Genomic DNA, 26,168 nt, shown 5'->3' with positions numbered 1-26,168 from the left:
GCACACCCGGAAGTAATCATAACGGTGTTCTGTTGCTATGGATGAAGCGTAGTCGCTCGATTTGACAGTTTGTGTTTGGTAAACATAACTGTGATGGTTACCAATGCATAATCGACTCGAGATAATTATTTCTACGTACGCATCCGATAAGTTTTCGAGCGAGTAAATGTTGAAAGGAACTAAGTTAAGTTAGACATTCAAAAACAAAAGCTAATGTTGTGACATCTGAATGCGATTAAAAACCTGCCGTCGCGTTAATACGCTTGTGTCTCTGGTAAGTCCACTTAGGATATTTGGAAAATACGTCATGTAGCATGTCTGAGATGTGTGGTGTTTTTAAATTCTGTGAGGGATTCGTTTGATGGTTAATGCCTGGTTAGTTAACGACCGTAGCTTCAGTTACTACCAGATTAATTAATACCAGATTATCCTTGCAACTCAAAGTCATTGGATGTTAAAAAGAATCTGTTTGGTATTTACTCACCATGACCATGTGCCTCTGTAACAGCTTAAACATACATTGCCGATGTCAAGATGTCTGTGGAGCTGGATGTATTTGTTGGAAACACCACCATTATGGACAAAGAGGTGTATCAACTGTGGTTGAATGGATATACAGGTAAAGTATAGTGCATGAGACTATCAACTACTGTAATACCTGCTTTGAAATGCATGTTATATTTACAACAATGTGACTGCCTTCATAGTGAATGACGCAGTGACGGTGCGGATAGAAGGAGGTGTAATGGAGGAGTGTGAGGTGAGTGCAGAAGTGCTGCTCAGTGACACCATGGACCAGTACAGAACTTTCCAGATGTGTGAGAGACTTTTACACCACCCAGCTAAACTAGCCAATCAGCTTCTGTTTCAGATACCGCCAGACCGACAAGCCATGCTCATTGAACGGTATGCGCTGATTTGTGTCTTGCCAATTGAAATAGTTTATTTATTGAATAGTTTTGTATTATTGAGTATAAACTACATTTATTCACATTTTCTTCTAGGTATTATGCTTTTGATGATTTGTTTGTTCGAGAGGTCCTGGGAAAAAAACTCTCCAAAGGAACAAAAAAAGACCTTGATGATGTTAGCACAAAGACAGGCATTACGCTGAAGAGCTGCAGAAGACAGGTGGCCTGAACTACATTGATATGATAACTAAGATTTATGCTTGGATGCTTTTCCAAGACCCTTTTGGGAATTAAATGATTATATCTATCTCCTCAAATATAGTTTGACAACTTCAAGCGAGTGTTCAAAGTGGTGGAAGAACTCAAGGGCCCCCTTGTGGAAAACATACGGCAGCACTTTCTGTTACCTGATCAATTAGCGAGGTGAGAAAGAAATTAATATTTGCTTAAATTACTCTGCTTAGATCTATTCCTTGAAGTTTCAGTAATGCATTACAATAAGGTTTCATTTGTTAACATTAGTTAATGCATTAACTAACATGAACTGACAATGAGCAATATATTCTTAGAGCATTGATTAACCTTTGTTAATATTAGTGTTCATGTAAATAATGTTAACAGATACACTTGATCTTAAAAATGTATTGGTAAATGTCGAGTGATATAGTCATCCCATGAGCAGTTGCTTCAGTGCTGATTTGGTGCTTTTTCACCTTCTCTTGCTAAACGATCTTGCCAATTCCTCCTCCAGAGACTATGCTGCAATAGTGTTCTTTGCCAATAATCGTTTTGAGACGGGGAAGAAAAAGTTGCTGTATCTAACCTTTCAGGACTTTGCCTTCTGTGCTGGGCAGCTCATCAACAACTGGACTCTAGGAGCTGTTGGTAAGACCAGTTACACAGTTCTTACACAGGCAACTACAATACTTGAAATCAGTGGTGGAATATTCTTGTATAATGGCTATTAAACTAAATGGCTGACCGTTATCCTTGGCAGCCGATATCCTACACAGGTGTGCTAGATTATGTCTTTTGTACCACTCAGGTTATTTTTAAAGTATTTTATTATCACATGATGAAATACTTTTAAAACGCTATTTATAATATTTCTGTATTATTATAATAATATATAAAATGTATAATAGTCATAATTATATCATTGTAATAATAATTATATAACAGGTCTCAACGCTAAGGTTTTTTTCTACTTGCCTGGTCGGGTCAGTGGTTAAAATTTTTACTTGTCCTTCCAAAATTTCCACTGGTCCTGCCACAAAATAAATGAATTAATGAATGAATGAATGAATGAATAAGTTAGTTTTTGTTTTCAATCCATGTAACTTTTTATTCTACTAAATAAGCTTATTATGACAATTTCATTATGCATTTTCACAATCTCATTTCCAATTTCGATACCACTGCAAAAACTACTAGTGTAACTAATATAAAGTTCAAACATTTTTAAAAATCTTAAAACTCATCTTTGATCCCCAAAATTACATATTTAAAGGTTTTTTTTTGGTTACAAGGTAGTTTGTGACGTCATTAACGCCAGCGGTTTTGAGACTGTCTTTGGTTCACTGCAGTTTCAAAGAGAAAATACTCAGCGATGGTGTTGACTTATGAATTTGCACATGGTTTGTCTTAAAGCATATTAAAACACATCATAGACATATAAACAACATTAAAAGCTTGATTTTCACCACAGGGGGATTTTAAAGAAAAGTGACCAGTCAGTAATACAATAAGAACAAATAAACAAATTACAATAGGCTGACACAAATTAAATAAACAGTGCTTTAATTCTTTTCAAGTAGGTCTAACAGAAGTACTCTGGTACAGAAATAGAATAATCAAATGCAAAGCAACACTGCATAGTCTTCACTGTATGAATTGGATATAGATTAATATATGTTAAATAATTGAATATAGATGAATCTATGTTATAGCTACCAAAGTTATTCAGTCAAGAGAAGTGAGTAATTTTCTTTTTGTCTTTTGTTGTCTGATTAACATTAATGACACAGACGGCACTAGGTTGATTAGGCTGCTGTCACTTTAATAATAATAATGATACACATCCGATTTCTTTTTCAACTGTTTGCATTCACTTACGAGGACACTGACTTCTCTTTTACATCTTACACTTGAATGGTTTAAAATCACTTGAAAGTTTAAATTGGCAAGACTTAAAAACAATTTATAATCTTTTGTGACAACGCAGCACTGGCCTGAATGATCCATTGACAATTACATCAACTGTCCTGAGCATCTTTCACATCTTTCGTGCTGGTCAGTGTTGTAAAATAAACCCCATCAGGGTGGTACTAAACCCCTCCCGGTCACGTCAGGGTTCTGATCACCCTGTCAGGTTTTTTTTGCGATGAAGCCTGGCTGACTGCACATTTTCCCTTACATAAATGTCCTAATGTTCAATTTGACATCTGTATGTTCTTGAGCATCTAGTCTTGAGGTTATTAATGGACAACTTCAGTCTGACCACTTGTGTAGTTTGGAAAAAACACATCGATTAAAAGATCTCCTGTACTTTCAAAATCCACCATTTCTCTCCATTAGATAACATGATGGAGGACATGGATGTAGATCTGGATAAGGAATTCCTTCAAGACCTCAAAGACCTCAAAATTCTAATCACAGACAAGGATCTCTTAGACCAACACAAAAGGTGTGTTTTCAGCACTGTGTGTGATTGAGTGATTTGGATGGGGAGAATAGAGATTAGAATAGATTCTTGAGGAGGGCTGTTGTAAATGTCCAAATGGGTGCTACTCCCTCTGTCTCAGCCATCTGAATAATGAAACCTCTCATCCACTCAGTTTAGTGTGCACTGCTCTGCGGGGTAAAACTAATGTCTTCAACGAGATGGAAGCCAATTTTAAGGTAAGAGAAGTTGGTCATGTGTTTCTTGTGAAATAAATACTTTACTACATGATTTTTGATTTCAAAATGTCTTCTGTTGTAGAATCTCTCAAGAGGCCTTGTGAATATCGCTGCCAAATTAATCAACGCCAAAGATGTGCGCGATTTCTTCATTGACCTTGTTGAAAAGGTACTTTTTAAAATGTAATAAAAGCATCTATCAGGTCTGAAGCACTCCCATTTTTCACAAAGCATTTTTCTTTGTTCTCTTCAGTTTATTGAACCTTGCCGATCAGACAAATGGTCATCAATAGATGTGAACCTCTACCTTACTCATTATACTAACTCTGCACATATCCTTGACACCTTCAAGTAAGTGTCACTACGGCTTGTATATTTTCTTTTGGTATTTTTCTGGACAATGGCTTTATATGGAGGTCTTAGTTCAGGGTAAATTCTCTTTGCAACCAGTCGGGGTCACTGTCTCATATGCACATTGCTTTATCTGTAGTCACCTTTGTTTCCTGTCCAGTCATTTATGTGGTTTACCACTGTGGAATGTGTTTTTATGTTTATTCAAACCAAATCACGACCCCTCAAATCACTAGGAAAATATGTATTTATCCTGACCTACACTACCGTTCAAATGTTTTTTTATGCTCACCAAGGCCGCATTACAGTAATATTGTGAAATATTATTACAATTTAAAATAATTTTTTTCTTATGTTTTCATATATTTTAATATATCTTTTTCTTGTGATGGCAAATCTGAATTTTCAGCATCGTTACTCCAGTCTGCAGTGACGCACGATCCTTTAGAAATCATTCTATTATGATGATTTGCTGCTCAAGAAACATTTCTTATTATTATCAATGTTGAAAACAGTTGTGCTGCTTAATTTTTTTTATAGAAACTGTGATTAAAAAAGAAAAAGTGTATGTTGTGACACATTTTTAAATCTCTCCGATTTTTTTCTCAGGCATCATTCTGTCTGGACCAGGTACATGGGAGTTATCAAAAGTTGCATCCTTAAAATGTACCATGAGTAAAGAATCTTCATTTACACCTTCTCTCTCTCTTCATAATAACTCATCTGAAAGCAGTCTAGCATCTGACGAATTTATGGCCTGATGTTTAATATCTCCTGTCTATCATCATCTTTCTTTAATCTTATCCAAATATGCACCCCCCACCAACCATCTGTCCATGTCTTCACCTCCCTCTCCCTCTCCCTCTATCCCTGTTTCATTCTTTCACCCCTCGGCCTCCAGAACTGTATGACTTGTAAATAAACACACCATGATTTCCACAGACACTGTCTGCATTGTGTTTTCATTAACTCTGCTTTGTGGGTTTCCCTTTTAGCAAACCCCCTGAAATAAAATTGTGTATTTGGTAATGATGGATGGAACAAAATTATGCCCTGATCATACTTGATTTGACTGACATAATTTGGGGGTCCTAATGATAATTAACATGCAAATGGTCCAAAGGATGTTGTGGCTTGAGCCCTTATGGTCCTTAACCTCCCGACCCCTCTGGCTTGACCAGAATATGTGGGCGCATGGCGCACTGATGGGTGTGAATCTGTGTGTGGGCTCATTGGGGGCTGGGAAAGCAGTAGGGGGCCACAATTTGTCAGGTGGCACAGTGTACATGTGTGTTTTTACAATAATGGTATGTAATGACAGCTGTCAGCCCTACCACATTACTCTAGAGCTTTTTTTGGTACAAGAGTAATGGCAAACAGATTTGTTTGCCCTTTTGTCATTTGCAGAGCAAAACAATGTTTATTTCTTTGTATAATTTGATGAAGCTTGAATGTAATGCCTCCAGCATCAACTGATTTTGTGACTTGACAACTGAGTTTGGTCAATGCATAATCGTTTCTTTAATTACATGTATGTAAAGCCTCAACCAAACCAAATCATGTAATTCTACATGCTTGTATAAATACAAATATATTGTATATCTACTAACATACTATTCTTACTATTTCTGCCAAATTAAGTATGCTTTTCTGAATCCAGCCATATTTATTCTTATCGAAATGGGAATTATTAGTATTATAAATGGCTTATTCTGCCAATACATTTGTGAAGGCAACTAGGTTTATGTATTCACCTTATAAACCAAAGATATCTAAGTTTTAAAAGGTTGTATACTATATACAAAGACCTCAACACTTGACACATAAACCTAAAGAACGGTGACAATGAATAAATGTAAAAAGAGGAGCTCTTAACATCACAACCCAATTCATAATGACAAAACAACAAAATAGAAGTCGCCAAGCAGCAAATCAATAATCCTTTAACAGCAACAGCAATATTTCAAAGAAAAACATTACAATTCTTGGTTCAGGCAAGTGTGTTTGAATACATTTGGGAATTCTGTTTATGTAGTTACAAATAACTTAGATTTCTTTGGTATTTGTTACTTTGTTTTCAGTGAGCATTTGATTAAACAAAAATGTGTGTAGTGCAGGATGAATCATCAATATTTTTGTTGGTTTTCCCAGAAGAGAAATGATGTTGAAGTATGCAATAACATAGATCTGGTCTTCAAGCCACAATCTCGAATGTTTTAATCATGCTATGTTGTTTGAGTTTGTGAAGTAAAAGTAAAAGTCTTTCCATTGCCTCTCATTTCTAGTAATATCAGCCTGCGAGCACCTCCAGTTTCAATATTTAGACTGCAAAAAAATGAACCAACTTTTCCAAGTAAGACGTGCGTCCTATCCTCCCTTCTTTCACTCTACCCTTGCCTCCTCTGTCTCTCTCTCTTTCTAGTTTGCTCTCCAGTTTTTGTCTACATTCCACTAGCTTCTCCCAAGCTATAAATATTCAGCCGAATGAAAGGAATAGAGAGAGCGAGAGACCGAAAAAGATGGGAGAGATGAAGGGTGACTTGAGGTGGAGGGGAAAAGAGAGAAAGAAAGTTGTAGGCTGTGGGGGGCCAGTTTAAATGAAACCAGGTGGGGTCTTTGCCTTCGTGTGTGTGTGCGCGGCGGCTGGTTCATGTGTGTATGGAGGGGGGTTGTGAATCTGTATGCTGTTTTTTCTGTCGTTGAGCTGGACACATTTGGAATTTTGGAATTTGGGCCGCAGACCAGGAATTTTCCTCCTGGGGGGGCAGACGAGGGGGGGGGGGATGGGGGGGCAGACGAGGGGGGGGTGGGGAGGGATGGGGGGGGGTGGGGAGGGATGGGGGGGCAGAGGGTGGAGGATGGCCGTGCAGGGGGGCTGTATGGGGGTCGGAATGGGCTGTCCCTCTCTCCTCTCTTCCGTCTTTCCCTCCCTTGCATACATTCACAGTCCAGCTGTCCGTCTCCACACTCACTCTATCAGGCCGAGGAGTGAGGATAGAAGAGAAGACGTGCCACCACTGCACAGAGACAAGCAAGAGAGGGATCCACTGGAACAAAAGAAGATAAACCACTGAATACAAGAACATAGCAGAAAGAAAGAAAGAAAGAAAGCCCGGCCTGTGAGTATAGCATGTTTACGAAAGAAAATCTAATATTGCACTGCAATATAATGTCATCTTGTACTCCAATAGCTGTTGTTTGCATGGGGTCTTTGGGCATTGTGGATCTGCTCATCTAAAATCAGAAATGTCAGGCTGAATTGAAGTTATGCCACAGACAGTGGGGCACAGGGAGAAAGCGATTAAGGGCAGACTAAGGAAAACTTAACTAGCCGGGTTGCTCCAGGCTGTTTGAAGGGCTGCACACGTCACGCTCACTCTCCACGACTACAGACACCACACTGCGCTCTATAGAAAGAACAATCAATCAAATTATTCAGCAGATTCCTCATCTCCTACCATATTGTATCATCTCATATCTTCCAACTTTCCATGCTCATACATAGTGTAGTATTTTCCTCAGCATTTATAACTCAACCGTCATGAGGGTTTTACACATCTCTACATCATAGTCTGAAGTGTTGCAAAACTTTCCAATCTCTTTTCCAAGCACTGTTTCACAACCAGACTAATGTCATTGACTGTATGTTGTTACTTGAGCTCTGTGAACGTAAAATGGGGGACGTTGTTTAGATAATGTTTCTATTTTTAAAGACAAAAAGCTGATTCATACTAACTCCCGTCTGTTTATATGAGCTGGTTTGATGTGAAAGACACAGCAGAATGGGACTTTTACGCACAGACTCTCAAAGGTTTCTGAGGACACACAAAGGTTGGAGAATTTGTGGTAACACTTGTGTTTATCTGAAAGCGTTCTAAACTTCTCTGGAAGCACAGGTGTTGTTATAAGAAGGAAGGCTCAATAAAATGCCTATGTGAAATCAGAACAGGGAACACTGCTTTACTGTACTTACATAGGCCACTGCTGTTACATAATTTTTGTTTATGTGTTCTGCTAATTACTTATGTTAGATGTTTTATTTTATATGGCTGGATACTGACTTGAGCGTTCATTTAAAAGCAGAGAGTGTGACAGAGAGCCGGGATATGCCAGACTGGGGGCCTCTAGCCACATTAGTTCTCTATTTTTGGTAATATTCATTTGTCATCTCAGGGCAGAACTGCTAAAGTAAGCAACATGAAACTAGTGAGCATCACTGATGATGGTCAGAAAGAGTCTAGAAGTTGTATAATGTACACAATAACATTCAAAAGTTTGGGGTCAGTAAGATTTTTTTTTAAAGAAACTAATACTTTTATTCAACAAGGATGTATTAAATTGATCAAAAGGGACAGTAATACGATTTACAATGTTACAAAAGTCTAAAATTAATTAATCTTACTAATTAAAGAAAGTTTTCTATTTATCAAAATGTAAAAAAAAAATCATATATATATATATATAATATATAATATATATATATCATGGTTTCCACAAAAATATTAAGCAGCGCACCTGTTGAGAACATTGATAATAATTTTTTTCCCAGCATATCAGCATATTAGAATGATTTCCGAAGGATCTTAAAACAATTGTTTAAATTGTTATAATATTTCACAATATTACGGTTTTTACTGTATTTTGTTCTTCAAATAAATGCAGCCTTGGTAAGCATAACAAACTTTTTAAAAACAACAGTACTTGGCTGGTTTCAAGTTGTCGTAAAACCTAAGACAATCTTTGGTCTATCGTCTCCGTATAAAGTAACACTGTAGCAATAAACAAACTATTGAGTCACTTCAAAAAAATGATTGCAGTTTAATTATGTAAATTAATGAGATAAACTGCATATGGTTCCTCTGATAGAAGACCAGAATGACACCTGTGAGAACTGACCCTAAAGGACAATTAGCTAAGAAACAATTAATAAATGTGTCTCTGTCTTTGTTGACAGTCTGCATGTTGTTGGGGCCATGGGGGCCTGGCATAAAAAACCCACTTAAGTTTACACAGGTGGGAGGTAAGGAGTTAGTATTCATAAAATTATAAGTGCACCAACTAGCAAGGTTTCAAATAGGAGCCCCCTGCATGAGTGCTTTGGCCACCATGTCAGATTTTGAGTTTAATGCTCAGCTGAGCACACCGAGTTAACCGTAGACATGACACTGGACTAGTGTGAGCGTGTTTATAAGGTTGAGAGAGAGGTAGGAGGAGAGCGTTTGTCATTACATGTGTGTGGTCTGCCCATGAAGTCCGTTCTTTATTGCTTGTGTTATTGGCGGTCATTTAATCACTGCACACTTACAGAAGTCACGGCACTACCAGCCAAGCAAATGTTAAGCAAATAGACGAGCTGCTTCCCATCTAAAAGCACATGGTGCATCTGGAGTGCTCCACATTTAATTTGTAGCCATACAATGACCTACTGACTTGTCTGCCAAAGATAATGATTAAATACATTTAATAAAACAATAGAACAGAGACTGGGACTTATACAAGGGCATTCTGGGTAATCACTTGACCTTACCAGTGAACCTTGGGGGGTTCCCGGCAATGTGATACAGTGGGAAAAACAGCGAGTGTCCGGCTGACCGTTATTCAGAGTGGTGCCCACATCCTCTCCGCTGGCATTCCAGAAGGTCAAGTGCCACTCAGACAACATGGCAGACGATGTACCCACGCATCCACACTGCCCACACTCCGGCCAAGCGACTGAACCTGGCTCTCGCTGGCCTCAAGTTTGTTTATGATGGTTGATTTCAGGTTTTTCCCAGTCTGATGCAACACCACAGGGACAGCCTGCTTCCAGATTTTTGCAGGATGCCACTTAACTATAATAGCACATAGGTCAGTATAGGAGCGGGTAATTCACAGATGAGAGATTTGTGAGAGTGTTTGGATTTCAGTGTGTTTGCATGTGAAGTCGCAAGTGTTTCTTGTACGGTGACTACTGTAAATCGCTTGAATCCTTTCTTGTGGTTTGGGAGGAAAAGCACAACAATTCTATCTGGAGGCTGATTCAGCTGAGATAGAATGTGCAGATTTGCACGTCAACCAGTGGTTTGAGGTTTGTCACACTGAGTCAAAATGACAAATACTTTTTGATTGGATTCTCTGAAAAAAACCCGACAACACACACATCGACTCAAAGAGCTACTGTTGGGCTCTGTGTCATGTTGAAGCAGCTTTTGCGTTTCCATACAGCGCCTGCAAACAATGTCAATGTATATGCGTCTATAGAAAACAAGGCCATGAAAATAGTGCTGCATTTAATATGTATGTGTGATATTTTGCTCAGTGTAAACTGAATAACTTTTCACTCCCCTCAAATATTTTATAAGAATTACAGTAAATATTTTGATTTTTTCTTGTGCAGTGTGAATAACGAAATTTATTTGGTAACATTTTACAATAAGGGGTGAACATTAACATTATCAACATTCAGTGCATTGGTATAAATCATCTAATACAATCATTGTACCACAGTATTGCAACATTACTTATGTGAACAGGTAAAGAGTCTAGGTCTTAATCTTTCTGTCTACCTCACATTGTCCACAGCGAAACAGACTAGGAACAAGTCTGTTTGATTTTCGATCACAATGTTACCAAAATTGTTGCATTTTTAATACAACCACTAGGGGGAGTCTGGTAATCAAGCAATTTCAGCAGCACCACTTGGATAAATGAGAGGTCCTGACATTAGGCTACATTAGAGTCTGATATGCTAAATAAAGCCGAAATAAATCACATACATCCGTCTGACTTTTTGTTATGATTAATAAAGCGGTATCACTTACATGTTCAAACTTGAAAGTTTGTTTCTGAAGTTTTCTCAAGCTGTTGTTTCTCATCCACAGGTTCCTCAGTGAACTTTATCACAGCATCATCACTGTACCAGAGTGCGCGCGTGCACGTCTGTCAGATCCCAGCACTCTTGGGAAGGTGTTTTTGTGTCTGTGCTCATCAGAGCCCGTTGAAGGTGTGGTGTGCGAGGATGCGGCCCGGGTGTGTTTTGGTCTTTTGTATGTGCATCTCTGTGTTTCTCCGTCGCGCTATTTCACAGCCACCCACAGAAACTGACACCTACACGGTAAGGAGGAACGAACACTTCCCTGTCTCTCTCCCTTCTTTTTCTCCCTCTAAATAAATATTCATATCATAACCTATGTCACATCATTTAATATCATCTTCATATCTTATATTACTACGGACCCCCTAAAGGGATGTGGTGGTGGAAAAAAATTGTGATGGGTGAATTTATTTTTTCCCCCATCAAAATCTGTTGTGAGCTCGGACAGACACTTCCTGTTTAATGTCCCGCTGGTATAAAGTATTGCTTCAGAGAGCTGTAGCCTACGTTAATGGAGTGTACGTTTCATAGTGTTTGAACTTGGTTCGTCTCAAATATAAAGAAATGCGGTCAGTGCTTGACCTAAAGTGGAGTTATAGGCCTAACGTTATTCACAGATTCGAACTTCTCGGATCAATAACTCGTGAGCTAAACGTTGTTAAAACACGAATTGAGTCATTCCACGAAACCGGTACGATTTGGATTTACACATTTTTGGATTTTTTAACATGTATTTCTTTTCTGAACACCCCACAACATTGACATATTTAACTTCCAGAAAAACATATTTTCCCACCTCAGGCATTAAATACTTTTTATTATTGGTAATTATTTTAAGATACGGGCGCTATTAGTCTTCAACCCCGTTATGGACAATATGGGAGCTCTCTGAATATAATTATAAAATATATTTGTAATGAAATCAACATTTTCCTATTAGTCAGATGTCCCTCACACTAATTCAGTAATTACAAATGTAAAATGTACATATTATTTCACACTTATGCTATAGGCCTACTAAAGCCTGAAATGGACACTTTTTGTGACAGCAACCTCATCATTTTTGATCAAAGATGTGGCTTAACTTCAGAATTTGAATTAAAATCAGTATTCTTATGATTGCTCTGAACATTTTAGACTGAGTTCAACAAACAATAATTTACTTTTTCATAAACGTAAAAAAAAAATCATAAAAATGTAGGTGTGACGCGGTTGAGACCAGGTTGAGACTAGGGTAACAGGGTTGAAGATGGTAACGGGGTTGAAGAGACAAATACAGGTTAACATGAGTAGTTGTTTTTTTTACTCAAATTCACTGTAAGATTTTCTATAAGCACTTTATTTTATTATGTTACCTAGAAAAACAACAGATATAAATTGCAATTGCAACTCAGTTTTATTAACCCGACTGCAGGAAAAACAACAATAACGTAGTATACATTAGAACATCATAAAATGACTGAATAGGTCATCAAAATAAAACCTATAACTTGTTTGCTTTTTTGATGTATGTGTGGGTGTGTGAGTGTGAGTGAGCGTGTTTGTGTGTTTTTTTTTTACATGTGCGCATGGTTCGTGGCAAAGAAGTAATGGGTTGAGTGTGACGGGGTTGTGATTTTTTGCTAAAAATTGCCACTGCTCTGTATGTAGTGAATAACAGGAGAGCACATGGAATGCACGATATTAAGAAATCATGTATGCTTTTAAAATAACAAAGATCATTTTCACAAGTATTAGAATTCTATCTTTATTTGATGTAACAGGGTTGAGTCGTTGAGCTTGACAACCACAATATCACAATTCTAAATAAGTTATAGTTATAAAAGTAGTTGGTAACTTGCCTGTGTCTGCACACAATGTTGTTAAGAAGACTTCTATGATGTCACTTCCTGTTGTTGAGGTCACATAAGGATCTGTTCATTATTTTTATGGGGGGAGAATGATGTGTGTAACGGGGTTGAGGGATTACTGAGGTATGGAACTAAATAATGTGATTTTAATGATTAATCATGAATTTTTTTTTTGTAAAAACATTACCAGTAAAAAAGCACAGATAGATATTCATGGGAAGGGCAAAATGTATGGACTTTTTTTTCTAATTTTATTATTCATATTCCAAGTACACTTCCATAGAAGGCCATGAGGGACATGACAAAATAGGTGGTGTCAACTGAAAAAAACAAGATAATTTCTAATATAAAGATAAAATGTTTGTCATTATTTTTAAACTCTATTAAAGGAGACATTTCAATTGATACAAAAAGCTTTTAATAATAGATTTTGGTGACCCAATAGGTAAAATACACTTAAAAAGGTCAGAGGGACTCAAATCATACCGGTTTCGTGGAATGACTCAATTATACTTATTTACAATCACAGTAACGTAGAGCTACAACCAAATTTCCCTCAAAACGAGCTTTATAATAGGCTAAATGGATCTCTATGAGCAGGTGACTGACAGACAAGTCCGAAGGGACCGTCAGCAAAATGCAATATAACCCAAAAAAACGTGATTACAAAAATAGTCATTAACTTAAATGTTACAAACTGTAGTGTTGCCCAATTCAGTTTACACATCAATGGTGTCCCACTGGTCATACTAACCTGCTTTTGCACATTTTATATTATGATAAATATTCAATAACTTCAATGTAACACACCAAATTTAGTTCACACATCACTGCTCTAATGTTGGTTATACACTTAGTTTGGGAAGTAATTGCACATAAAAAAATAAGTAGACCTATTCTTTACGAATTATATTGGTACAGTACGCAGCTAATAGTTACAACCATAGCTTTTGCATTATATTTTCTTACTGAATTTGATGGCATTACACTGTATAATAGTGTAAAGTTATTGAATATAATAAATAATAGTAAAAATTATGCATTTTTATCAAACTAAGTATTGTAGTATAACCAGCAGGAGAGCAGTGATGCGTGAACCTAATTTGGTGACAGTACAGTGTGTCACAGTGAAGCTATTGAATATGTTTAATAATATTAAATGTGCAGAAGGCTTTTGGGATTTGCACTTTGCAGATGGACCCTTATTCGGACTTGTCTCTCAATCGGCTGTTTAGAGACACATTTATATTATAAAGCTTGTTTTGAGGAAAATTGGGTTGTAGCCAAGGGGGTAATCCATCAGCCGGAAACTGAAGCCTCCTGGGGGCCGCCATTGTAGCAGACCATCACCTGCTGTTAGCATTCCATTGACTCCCATTCATTTTGGCGTCACTTTGACAGCGAATAACTTTACATCTGAGGCATCCAAAGACTTCATTTGTCCATTATTTATTTCTAAAGAAACACAACAATGTATAAAAGGCTCCATTACTTTGTATCTTACGTGATGGCCCCGTTGAAGCCGTTTTTGTTAAAATAGGCTAACGATTGCGTCATAACCACGCGACTTTCTGTCGCACTGTAGAGAAATTACTGTATAGACAAGAGGAGAAGCTCGCAGGCAATCTTTTACTGTCTATGAGGCAATCGGGGGGACATAGAGGCATAAAGTCAAGGAGAAGCCCATAGATAGAGAGTCTATAAAAGCAACGGATCAAAATATTTCAACAACGTTTTTTGAGGAATTAGGTGATTCAGATTTGTCTTGGCACAGCAACTAGAAGATGTACAACTGTCAGACTGTCGTCAACATAGACATCATGGTTTTCAAGCTTAGTTTGAGCCTGCGCAGTATGCTCAGCCATCAGGAAGTGAGTGCTTCTAATGGGCTTCAGTTTTCTCTGTTGAAATCAAGGGGGTCGCTGTGTCCATTTCTTTTACTGTCTACGGTTGTAGCTCGTTAGTTACTGTGATTGTAAATAGGTGTCGTTTGTGTTTTAACAACGTTTTGCTCACGGATATCCGGGAACTTCGAATAGCCGATGTGAATATTGCTAACTTCACTGAACTCCTTGAGTTAAGCACTGACCGCATTTATTTATATTTGAGTCCAACCAAGTTCAAACACAATGAAACGCTCTATTAACGTACGGATCTCTGAAGCACTGCCAGCGGGACATTAAACAGGAAGTGTCTGTCCGAGCTCACAACATGTTTTGCGTGGGAACGCAAATATCTTTGCGAGGGAACGCAAAAGTTTTGCGAGGGAACGCAAAAGTTTTGCGAGGGAAAGCAAAGTTTCTCGAGGAAAAAAAAAATTTCTCCCATCCTAATTTTTTTCCACCATCACGTCCCTTTAGGGCTCTTTATATTACACATGGGCTACAGTATGGGGTGAGAATTGTTGCATTATTCCAAATAAATAGATTATGATCCACAAATAAATGTAAAGAGTTTCACAAAAAATTATAAAACTCAAATAAATAATATGAGATTTGCAAATAAAAAAATATATTAACAAATGTGTTTTATGCCACAAACACAACTCTGCTTGCCATTTATTTGTGAACTGCTTTCTGTGCATTTGTAAATCCCCTCATGCATTTGTGGATTTTCAAACACTTCCAGCGTCGACGTGCAGACAAATCCACAAATAAGTGGACTCCACCCACCGTTTACCTAAGCCAATCAGATAACGGCCACATTGAGCTGACCAATCGTAGCACGTTCTCGCTACAACCAATCACGTTAGGCTTTACAATCAGAGTGGTCTTGCCCTGAAATAACTTTGCTCATTCATCTGCATTGGCTCAAATAGGAAGGGTAAGGCTAAGGCCCATAATATTGCTTCAGTAAAATATGTTAGAGTAAGACCATTAGACTGTGTATCAAGCCAAGACACATTTGTATGAGCCTTTGAAAATGCCTGAGAAACAGCGCTTACGTTATGGGAACAACGCGTTATGGAAGCGTCACATTATTCATGATAAAACAGAAAAGTATCAATACGTTGCTGACTTATGAATAACTGGATTCAACCTTGTGATAAATACGGAAGTTTGTGTAATATAGGGGAAATTACTGTCACAACAGCTTTTCACACTTCTTCAGTCAAGTTTTAAAGGGCAGGTCCGTGGATCTAATGATTAAATATCATGCATTTAAAAGTGAAATGCCCAGCAGACAAGGGATTTGAATTTATCCGTTAAAACACTTGATCACACAAATAATATTTCATATGAATCAGACTAAATAATATTGTATTGTAAAAGTTACGTACAGCATCCAAAATAAATGCAAACATTTATTTTTTTCAGCATTGTATTATCCGATCGAAACCCCATTAGCCTACACGCTGTTACATCTTCAGTGATGGTCATTTGGGCTGATATTTTGTCTTCTACATATTTATGTCCTATAGCAAGCTATTTGTCACAACGATTGTGCTTTAAAAGACAAAATCATCCATTTTGTAATTTCTTACATTGTGTCTACCCTGTGCGAGGCTTTCTACATTGGACAAAGCAAATGTGCAAATGATGTGTCCTCCTTAGGCCTAGTTGCGTGTAGTAGCCGCTTCAGAAGAAGTACGGGCATTCGTTTACTATCAATGAATCATCGTATTGCATTATAGACATGTAATCTTCAGGTAAGAAAACAGACGTCATGGGCAAAATGTGTTAACATTGCAAACATGTTAGTTTTACATGATTTGAAACTGCTACGGCAGCAGGGAAGAATGGGCTATTTGCTTTTGACGCGCCGCTTAAGTCCGGTGTAGAAAGGGTGTTATATGATGCTCGGGATCTGTGACGATCATAATTTGTGTGTAATCCTGAGTTAATAATAAAGAATAATAAATATAAAGAAGCCTTAAACTCCAACAATCTTTTGGAAACGGGGTGTTTTAACTACACAAACAGCTCATTTGAATGAAGTGCCCATTACAGCTCCTTTCAGGGGTGCAAATATCTGCAAAATTAATCAGATCCAGATCTCACCCCGAGTGTAAAGCCTAACGTGATTGGTTGTAGCGAGAACGTGCTACAATTGGTCAGCTCAATGTGGCCATTATTTGATTGGCTTAGGTAAACGGTGGGTGGAGTCCACTTATTTGATTAGTCTGCATTTTGTGTTTCAAAATCCACAAATGCATGAGGGGATTTACAAATGCACAGAAAGCAGTTCACAAATAAATTCCAGGCAGAGTTGTGTTTTATGTGGCATAAAACACATTTGTAAATATATATTTTTATTTGCAAATCTCATTTTATTTATTTGTGAGTTTTATAATTTTTTGTGAAACTCTTTACATTTATTTGTGGATCTTAATCTATTTATTTGTGAAGTTGATATATTTTTGTGAATCTCTTTACATTTATTTGTGGATCTCAATCTATTTATTTGGAATAATGCAACAATCCACACCCCATACTACTGTAACTGTACTGTGTAATTATTCGATTTACAGATCACCTATATAACGTTTAATGAACTAATTCATGTGTTTTTCTATAGGAATGTACAGATGGATATCACTGGGATTCACAGACTCAGCACTGCAAAGGTAAAACATCTTCAATTTCACGCTGTGTTCAATGCTGATTACGGATATTTGTAGAAGTTCACTTCACTTTAATAAAAAAGCATTCATTTGGGACACCCTGGAAAATCATCAAACACAGACAACATTTAGCTAAATCACACAGATTAAGAGTTTGGATATGAAAAATACATGTAATATACCTCATATATAGGCCTACTTATTACACATATAATGTGTATTTATATAAAATATACTCTACCATTCAAAAGTTTGGGGTCAGTAATATATATATTTAAATAAATTATTACTTTTATTCAGCAAGAACACATTAAATGAATCACGTGTGACAGTAAAGACTTTTATAATGGTACAAAAGATTTATTTTTAACTTTCTATTCATCAAATATTATTAAGCCATATTAAGTTTCTTAAAAATAGAAAACATATTTTAAATTGCAATTATATTTCACAATATTACTGTTTTTACAGTATCAAATAAATGCAAAAACTTGATGATTATAAAAGACTTTTGAACTGTAGTGTATATTATTATATATCTTTAAATTAATATAATTTGACATTCTGAAAAATGACTGTTCCAATAGTAGTTTATGTCTTCTTAACAATTTTGTGACCCATGGTCATGGCATTCAAACAGACTGTATATCCTGCTTACCCTGTCTGCAGATATAAATGAATGTGAGACAATCCCAGAGGCCTGTAAGGGAGAGATGAAGTGCTTCAACCACTATGGCGGGTACCTGTGCCTGCCTCGCTCTGCCTCGTTCATCCCCGCCCCTGATCCGCCCAACCAGGTCCATCCCAGCCTAGAGAACATGGCCAGCGAGTCATTCAACCTGTGCCCTTCAGGTTTTGAGCCCCAGGGAGACAACTGCGTGGGTGAGTGTGTGAAAACGAGTGTGTGTTTTCAGAACAGATGTCAGACGGCCTGTGAGTGTGCGGGGATCAGCTCTTGTAATCAGTAGCATGCCTTTGTAGAGAGTCATGTGTGTCCAGATCAAAATCAGTTATATGAATGGGATGGTGGTGGTGGGGGTTATTGCATGCGGTGTTTTAGTTTTGACTGTTAGCGCTTGAATGACTCAGGCAGAAACAGGTGGCCAGGGGAAATGGTCAGCTAGTTGTCTTGGCTGAAGTCTTGGCAGGTGGCTGATCTGCAGGGGGCGAAGAATTTACTAAGACTGAGGCATCCCAGCTGTCGTCTATCGTCAAGAGGAAGCAAATACAGATAACGTTACTCAAGACTGCAATGTAGTTTTCACTTCCCATGAGCAATACATGCTGCAATAACTACATTCCGGAGTTATGCTAGCTCCAATGCCATAAACTGAGAGGACAAAGAAAAGATAAAAACTGAACCAGAGATCTGTTCACAATAAATTTCCATTATTGTCTCACAAAAACAGATGTGGATGAGTGTGAACGGGACAGTCACGACTGCCAGCCCAGTCAGCAGTGTTTCAATACAGAAGGCTCCTTCTCCTGCCAGTGTCCAGATGGGTATCGCAAAGTGGGGACAGAATGCATCGGTGAGAAATGAAACGCCAATACAACCAAAAAAAGCAAATCACAAAGATCTGTCTTTATTTATTCATACTCATGTCATTCCAAGCCTTCCATTCTGGAAAATAAGTTTGCTTCATTGTCCTGAATGTGCACTTGTATAGTACTTCAAATAAGTGTAATTAAAAAATAATTATTACTTTTTTGTTGTGTCGACTACCGTATTAAAGCAAACGTGAAGTACTTTATTAATTTTCTAATAATGCCTATAGTTAAAGTTATAGTTATTATACTTTAAATGTACTAAATTGTACCTTCATAATTCCAAATGTGTAATTATAAACATATGTAAATGCATTACATACAAGTTTCAATAAAAATTACATTTAATTATATTTTGGACATACATTCGACTGTACACAAGCATATTCTTTTAAAGTTCTGTTTCGAGAAGTATGCTAAGGTGTACTTTATCCACAAGGGTTTCTTTCAAAAACGCTTCAGAAATTACACAAATCACCATAAACATTTTTTTTAAGAGTATTACATATGGCCTGTGTAGATTGCAAGTCTTCTGAAGCTACACACAAATATTTATGTGAGGAACAGACCAAAATGTAAACCATTTGGTCTTCCCTTTAGGTTCCAGCACCTCAAAAGTTATGACTAGCTTGACAAGAGTTATTATGATCTTTTATCTCATTTTAATTTATATATGATCTTAATTTGGTATCTATTATTATCTTGATATTAAATATTTAAAAATATCTATAAATATTAACTTTAAAATACTTATCTGTAAAATTTTGTATCCACACATATTAATATAATTGGTTCAATTTACTAAGTTGTTCTCATGGTTAAGAGTGGATAACACTGTTTGAGTGAAGTGTGCCTTAACTCACATAAAATGGTGAGGTGATCTGTCATTGTCTGTCCAATCATACCAATGAGGAATATATAAAAAAAATATTTGTTATCTAATTGAATGTTTTCGTACTTTTCAGACATTGACGAGTGCCGGTACCGCTACTGTCAACATCGCTGTGTTAATGTCCCTGGCTCATTCTCCTGCCAGTGTGAGCCTGGTTTCCAGCTGGCTGGCAACAATCGCTCCTGTATTGGTAAGCCAACCCACACGCTTACTCCCACGCCCCGGTTTGCCATACCCTGAGTCATAGGCCAACCCACCCCACACACACACACACACACACACAATCCAAACCCACGTACTTACACAACTCCATCCTACACCTCATTTTCTTTAAGTAAGAGCCAAAATATAAACCAGTAAAAGAGCACTTTGTGCATGGAGGAAAACGAGGAATTGAGTCATTAAAGTCAGTGTGAACAGCTGTTTGCAGCACTTTTATAATTGGATGCATTTCCAAGTGAAACAAGATATTCAACATGAAAAAAAAAGAAAAAAAAAAGTAGAACGTTACTTGAGAATAGGGCGTGGAACAAAGCCTTTCACCTTTTTTTTCTCCTCCCGGGTGATGGGAATGTACAGTTTGCTAATAGCATGTGCCTCGAGCCTCACGTGTGTGCGGCAATCGGATGATATATTTTATTTTTGTTGCTAATGAATTACTTTTGTTTAAGTAACACTTGACAGCAGAACTCTTATAGAAGACAGTTTGTAGGAGTTTTCCTGGTGAATTAGTGAATAAAATACAAACGGTGAAATGCCAACCTCCTAAGTTTATACTATACTTTCTTCTGCTGCAACTCACGTTGGCAAACTATTTCCCTGTTACCAACGCAAGACGTGTTACACTGTGTTTTAAGCATCAGTAAATAGGGGCAATTTTGACTTAATAAAATCTCATTGCATGCATCAAAATTAAACAGAACATTTCCTTCCCTTAGGGTATCCCTAAAACAAACGATTATGAACTGAGATTTGATTTGCTTAGCCACTTAAAATGATTACACAAAAATGGCCAGTTCATCTCAGAAAGTATTTATTTTCTTTATTATCCGATTTCCTTTTTTAGTGACTGCAATCCTTCACTGCTTGCCTTGCCCCGAATGTTTTCATATATGATCCCGTCTGACTTGTCATTCTGTTGCACTCAGATGTTGATGAGTGTGGCATGGGGGCCCCCTGCAGTCAGAGGTGTTATAACACGTACGGGACGTTCCTGTGTCGATGTGAGCAGGGTTATGAGCTGGGGCCAGATGGCTTTGCCTGCAATGGTAAGCTGGGAGCAAACACAAACCAAAATAAATACACATATTTGTAAAAAATATTTATGCTTTAACTTACAATTGATCAAATTCCTTCTCGGTCTACAGACATAGACGAGTGCAGCTACTCCAGTTACCTGTGCCAGTATCAGTGTGTTAACGAGCACGGCAAATTCTCCTGTGTCTGTCCTGATGGCTATCAGCTCTTGGGCACACGCCTCTGCCAAGGTTTGCCTCAATCTCACGCTCTCTTGTTAAACATTTTGCTTCCCAATTCACTTTTAGGAGAAAAGAGACATTCTTTTCCCCCTCTTTTTCTTTCAATCTAGACATAAACGAATGTGAGACGGGAGCTCATCAGTGCTCTGATGGACAGACTTGTGTGAACATTCACGGAGGTCACAAATGTGTTGACACCAAAAGCTGTCAGGAACCCTATGTGCAAGTGTCTGAAAAGTAAGTTAACAATTTGGAAATACCACAATCACTTGCAGGCTGTTGAGTTCACGCATCGGAACTTTGGAGACATTTTCCTCTTCAGTAATTGTCTATTGTTCTTCATTACTGTCTATTTGAGACATACCTGACATGGTTTCTCAAATCGCCCGGTTTATTTTCCATATATCAGGCCAGTTCTTGGGTCTCAACGTAATCTGCAAAGTTCCACAAGCTTTTAATGAAAAACAGGTGGTCAGGCATTTCTGAAGAAATATCCGATTTGATGGATGGCTTTTAAAAAATGTTAAGCCAATTTACTGGACATATGGTACACATTCTTCTATAATTTGGTACAGTTGTGGCTAACACAGTCATGAGTCATACCAAACCCTGACCTAGTGAGTAAAAACAATACTATTTAGTATATTCAGTCTAAATCAGTCCAGTCCTGTACAATTTTGTTGATTCACTTGAGTGCAGATCAGTTCAAATCTATTCAATTCACTTTCGTTTAGTGCTGAAACCTTTTCTGACTGATATAATTGTCTCTCTTCATTGCAGTCGCTGTATGTGTCCTGTCACAAAGCCCAGCTGTCGAGACATGCCCTACTCCATTGTGCATCGCTACATGAGCATCACATCCGAGCGCTCCGTCCCGTCAGATATCTTTCAGATCCAGGCCACAAGCGTATATCCTGGAGCCTATAACACCTTCCGTGTCCGTTCTGGAGATGACAATGGAGATTTTTACATCAGGGTATGGTCAGATTTTAATTAATGCAAATTCTGAAAGAATACCTTAAATTGGTGGTGAGGTGTATAATATCATTGTTTTTTGGTTGTTTTTGCAATTAATTTGTCTTGTTTTCCAGTACAATGATCTAAACACCCTCAAAACAAGCTAGATTCATATCTTGAATAAAATAAAAGGATTTGGGACCTTTTGGAGTTTCAAAAAAAATGTTTTAGAAGTCTCTTATGCTCGCCAAGGCTGCATTTATTTAATACAAAAATACAGCAAAAACAGTAATATTGTAAAATATTATTACAATTTAAAGTAACTTTTCTACTTTGATGTATTTTAAAATGTAATTTATTCCTGTGGGGTTTAAGCTGGATTTTCAGCATCATTACTCGAGTCTTCAGTCTCACATGATCCTTCAGAAATCATTCTAATATGCTGATTTGGTGATCAAAAAAACATGTATTATCAGTGTTGAAAACACTTGTGCTGCTTAATATTCTTGTGGGAACTGAGGATTATTTGATGAAAAGAAAGTTCAAAAGAAAATTATCAAATTATTTAAAATAGAAATCTTTTGTAACATTATAAATGTATTTACTGTGACTTTTGATCAATTTAATGCATCCTTGCTGAATAAATTAAAAGGAAAACATTATATATAGTTAAATTATTTTAACAGCAGTATTTATATATAAAAATATTACAAGTCACAGTGTTCTGTCCATGAAAGAAAGAAGACCCCTTTGATTAGTGCCATCAAGACTAATACATATCTCACACTGCCAAGTTTTGGAATGATCTTGTGCCTGTCATGTGCCTTTCCTCAGCAAATCAACAACATCAGTGCCATGCTTGTTCTCGCCCGCGCCGTGAACGGCCCCAAAGAGTATGTGCTGGATTTGGAGATGGTTTCTGTCAACCCGCTCATGAGCTACCACACCAGTTCTGCCCTGCGCTTAACCATCTATGTTGGGCCTTATGCTTTTTAACTGAAAGAGATGCAGAGATGCCTAGAAAGGGAAACGGGGTGGAAGAGTGGAAGCACTGATTGATTCATCCAACAAGGAGGGCTTATGAGCTGGATATGTCTGCCAAATGACAGACATCATTTCCAAGATTGTACAGAAGTCATGTACCAACCTCTTCAACTTCTACATCGTAAATAATAAAAAAGGCTGGCACTATATTTTAAGGACAATATGTCTACAAGATAACAACTCACTATATTGTGTCATATGGACAATGGCGAAGTTACCAGCTGCACTATGATTCCAAACCTGCTGTACAACCTATGTAAACTGTCTTTTGTCATTTTTAAATGCCTGTTCAGAAGTCAGCAATAATATAGTCAGCAATAAATCCCTCCTATTCAAATAGATGTAGCAATAACAATATCAAGGCTGTAAAAAGTATCTCTGTATGTTCTTAGTGTCAAAAGCCTCTATTAATGTTCCACTATGTATAATCCATCTCTTGAGTTCAGAATTGTTTTTATTCATTGTTGTTATTCAGTAACCACTCAGTCATTCCAAACCTCTACTCCACCACCACCACCGTCAATAATGCTCACATTTCCTTGTGCTGTATTTTTTTATACCACATTGCCATTGTTGTATTTTCGATCCTGGATTTATTACTGTAATAAATTTGATGAGACCATAAAGATCTGGCTTCAGACCCACATATGTTTGCATTCCCGCTGGGATGTTTTCTTGGCATTTCTCAGCTATGCATCTTCTTCCGCCAAATGGAAAATGCTCACGTGCCCCGCTTAACCCTTCCACCCACCTTTCCGATCTCTTGAGTCATCTAACTACTGGATAGACTGGAACCCCATCGAGGAGCTGTCTGCCTCTCTGTAGCCTTATTAGCATAAGCCTGACAGAGAAAGAGATCTGATTTAGAGGTGAGAAACGTTTTCCCTATAGTTTAGGCAAGACGCTGTTGATTATACTGAATATATAAAAATGTTAAGGTGGAAAACAATGGCAATTTATTTAGTAAAGTCAAAGTCCATAACTCAAACTTTTATAATCAATACTACGTTGTTTCCTCAGTCACAGATCCAGGTTAATAGAACTTTCTGGATCAGATCCGGATCCAACACTAGCAGCAGGTGGGCTCTTTCTCAGAATGGCAATGAGAACTTCTCTGAATGGATTTACAGTGTCTTGAATCATAAATGGAGTTACTGTATTTGATGCTAATGGGTTAATGATGTCACAAGATTTAGATTTTGTGTAGGAGCTGTTCTTGTTAGGTTGTGCAAAATATTTAAATAGCAAAAAAATAATAATAATTAACAAGCTAAAATGCATACTTTTTGGAATAAATGTTAAGTACTAATATGTATATGAATATAATATAATTAATATAATATAATACAGAATTAAAATAGTCCCTTGACTGAAATTTCCATTTTATTTTAAAATGTAAACTATTATTATTATTTATAATAATAATAATAGCAACAGCAACAATAATATATGGTATATTACATATTGTACTTAAATATAAATATTCTGCACAACCTAATATGAACAAGAACTTCCATCCATTCTCCAAACTGCTTATCATCAAGAGTCTTAGGATACACTATATTGTTTCATGTTAACATTATGCTATATAATAATAATAATGTTAATAATTATTATTAGCCTATATATTGTATATTATAGTAAATCCGCATTTAAAATTGTCTTATTTTTACTGACATTGCCATTTTATTTCAAAAGTAGACAAATATATTGTTATATTATATTATTTTTTATTATTATCAATGGTCTAATTCGCTTATCCTCTGCAGGGCCATGACATTATTATGTCAATAATATACAACAGATTTTTCTTCTTTGGATTATGCCTTTATTTAAAAAAATGTACTTTAAATATGCATAATGTACGTTACACAAGTATAGACTGATCTGGACAGCACAATCAAGATCTTTCCAGCATCAAAGATACATTCAGACTATTTGCAGTAACACGAATGCAGTTCCAAAACCTTCCACCTGCCATCAACAGCATCACTGCTTATGTTTGTTCTTAAGGAGCTTTTCCGGAGTGACCACTTGCACTGATCAATCACAGCCGAAAAAAGCAATGGGAAAATACCCACTTTTGCGTTTCATCGTCCCTGGCGCTGCTCGCCCATCCCTCTACTGTCTTCAGTTATCTGTGCCAACAGACACACACACACACAGAGTTCTACTCTCTCTGATACAACCCAGTGATGACTCATTCCCTGCAAAGTCTTACATAATCGCAGGTCTGAAAACTAACTCTAGTCTGCCACTTGGGGGCAGTGCAGCACACAGAGTCCAAGGCCCAAAATAGACATAACTTGAAGTGATGGAATCTTGCAGCTGGTTTTGTAACCTAATTGTCCAGTGAACCAGATTCTTTACCTCCTTCCTGTAAACTGACTGGCTACATGTTCCCGAGCAAGACTGTTCAACTGTGAATTAATGGCACCTCTTACACGCATGTAGTCGGTCACACACAAACACACATACCTGAGAATCTAGGTGAGTAACAACAACAGGCACATTCATTCGTAAACCTAGATGGACACAGATGGCACCAGCAGGTTGCTTCAATCATTACCTCACAGCAGAGATCACAATATAGAGACGTGTTCTTTAGGAAGTGGTTGATGGGTATATATGTGGGTGAGAACATGGCATTCTCACGCCGTTTCCTGTTGGATGGCAGACAAACGGTAAACCCAACTGTGAGACAAACGGAGGAGCGAGATGTGCTGTACCCACCCAGCAGGCACAGAGAGCGAGGAGGGCTGATTAGCTCTGCCAATATGCCTCCGCATGTGGAGGTGTCCTTCAGAAAAGGTGTGTGT

At 37.4% G+C, this 26,168-nt stretch overlaps 2 protein-coding genes across 2 annotated transcripts; both read left to right on the top strand.

Moving 5' to 3' along the window:
* On the top strand, positions 1 to 5,106 carry fibpa (fibroblast growth factor (acidic) intracellular binding protein a). The gene is made up of 11 exons (XM_077236105.1): positions 1 to 274; positions 509 to 619; positions 708 to 906; positions 1,005 to 1,131; positions 1,234 to 1,334; positions 1,663 to 1,796; positions 3,489 to 3,597; positions 3,749 to 3,812; positions 3,895 to 3,981; positions 4,066 to 4,163; positions 4,773 to 5,106. Exons 2-11 carry the CDS (start codon positions 535 to 537, stop codon positions 4,840 to 4,842), a joined length of 1,074 nt encoding a protein of 357 aa, XP_077092220.1. The 5' UTR covers positions 1 to 274; positions 509 to 534; the 3' UTR covers positions 4,843 to 5,106.
* A 1,965-nt stretch (positions 5,107 to 7,071) lies between these two features.
* Positions 7,072 to 23,975, top strand: efemp2a (EGF containing fibulin extracellular matrix protein 2a). The gene is made up of 11 exons (XM_077236104.1): positions 7,072 to 7,282; positions 11,024 to 11,256; positions 17,385 to 17,433; positions 18,100 to 18,312; positions 18,840 to 18,962; positions 19,944 to 20,060; positions 21,019 to 21,138; positions 21,238 to 21,357; positions 21,459 to 21,585; positions 22,129 to 22,324; positions 23,140 to 23,975. Exons 2-11 carry the CDS (start codon positions 11,161 to 11,163, stop codon positions 23,299 to 23,301), a joined length of 1,323 nt encoding a protein of 440 aa, XP_077092219.1. The 5' UTR covers positions 7,072 to 7,282; positions 11,024 to 11,160; the 3' UTR covers positions 23,302 to 23,975.
* Positions 23,976 to 26,168: the final 2,193 nt, after the last annotated feature.

This window comes from Siphateles boraxobius, unplaced genomic scaffold, assembly GCF_051911475.1.
Source record: "Siphateles boraxobius isolate OS27281-9 unplaced genomic scaffold, OSU_SipBor_1 2, whole genome shotgun sequence".
Lineage (NCBI taxonomy): Eukaryota > Metazoa > Chordata > Actinopteri > Cypriniformes > Leuciscidae > Siphateles > Siphateles boraxobius.
Note: the sequence above shows the minus strand (reverse complement) of the source record. Positions and strands in the feature narration are given on the sequence as shown.

What these genes read in the sequence shown, in the direction of transcription:
- fibpa (XM_077236105.1), top strand. Translation starts at nt 535, where the DNA reads ATGTCTGTGGAGCTGGATGTATTTGTTGGAAACACCACCATTATGGAC. An exon ending in TGAAGAGCTGCAGAAGACAG is followed by an intron (nt 1,132 to 1,233) that starts GTGGCCTGAACT and finishes CCTCAAATATAG; the next exon opens with TTTGACAACTTCAAGCGAGT. An exon ending in CATATCCTTGACACCTTCAA is followed by an intron (nt 4,164 to 4,772) that starts GTAAGTGTCACT and finishes TTTTTTTCTCAG; the next exon opens with GCATCATTCTGTCTGGACCA.
- efemp2a (XM_077236104.1), top strand. Translation starts at nt 11,161, where the DNA reads ATGCGGCCCGGGTGTGTTTTGGTCTTTTGTATGTGCATCTCTGTGTTT. An exon ending in CCAGGGAGACAACTGCGTGG is followed by an intron (nt 18,313 to 18,839) that starts GTGAGTGTGTGA and finishes TCACAAAAACAG; the next exon opens with ATGTGGATGAGTGTGAACGG. An exon ending in AGATGGCTTTGCCTGCAATG is followed by an intron (nt 21,139 to 21,237) that starts GTAAGCTGGGAG and finishes CTCGGTCTACAG; the next exon opens with ACATAGACGAGTGCAGCTAC.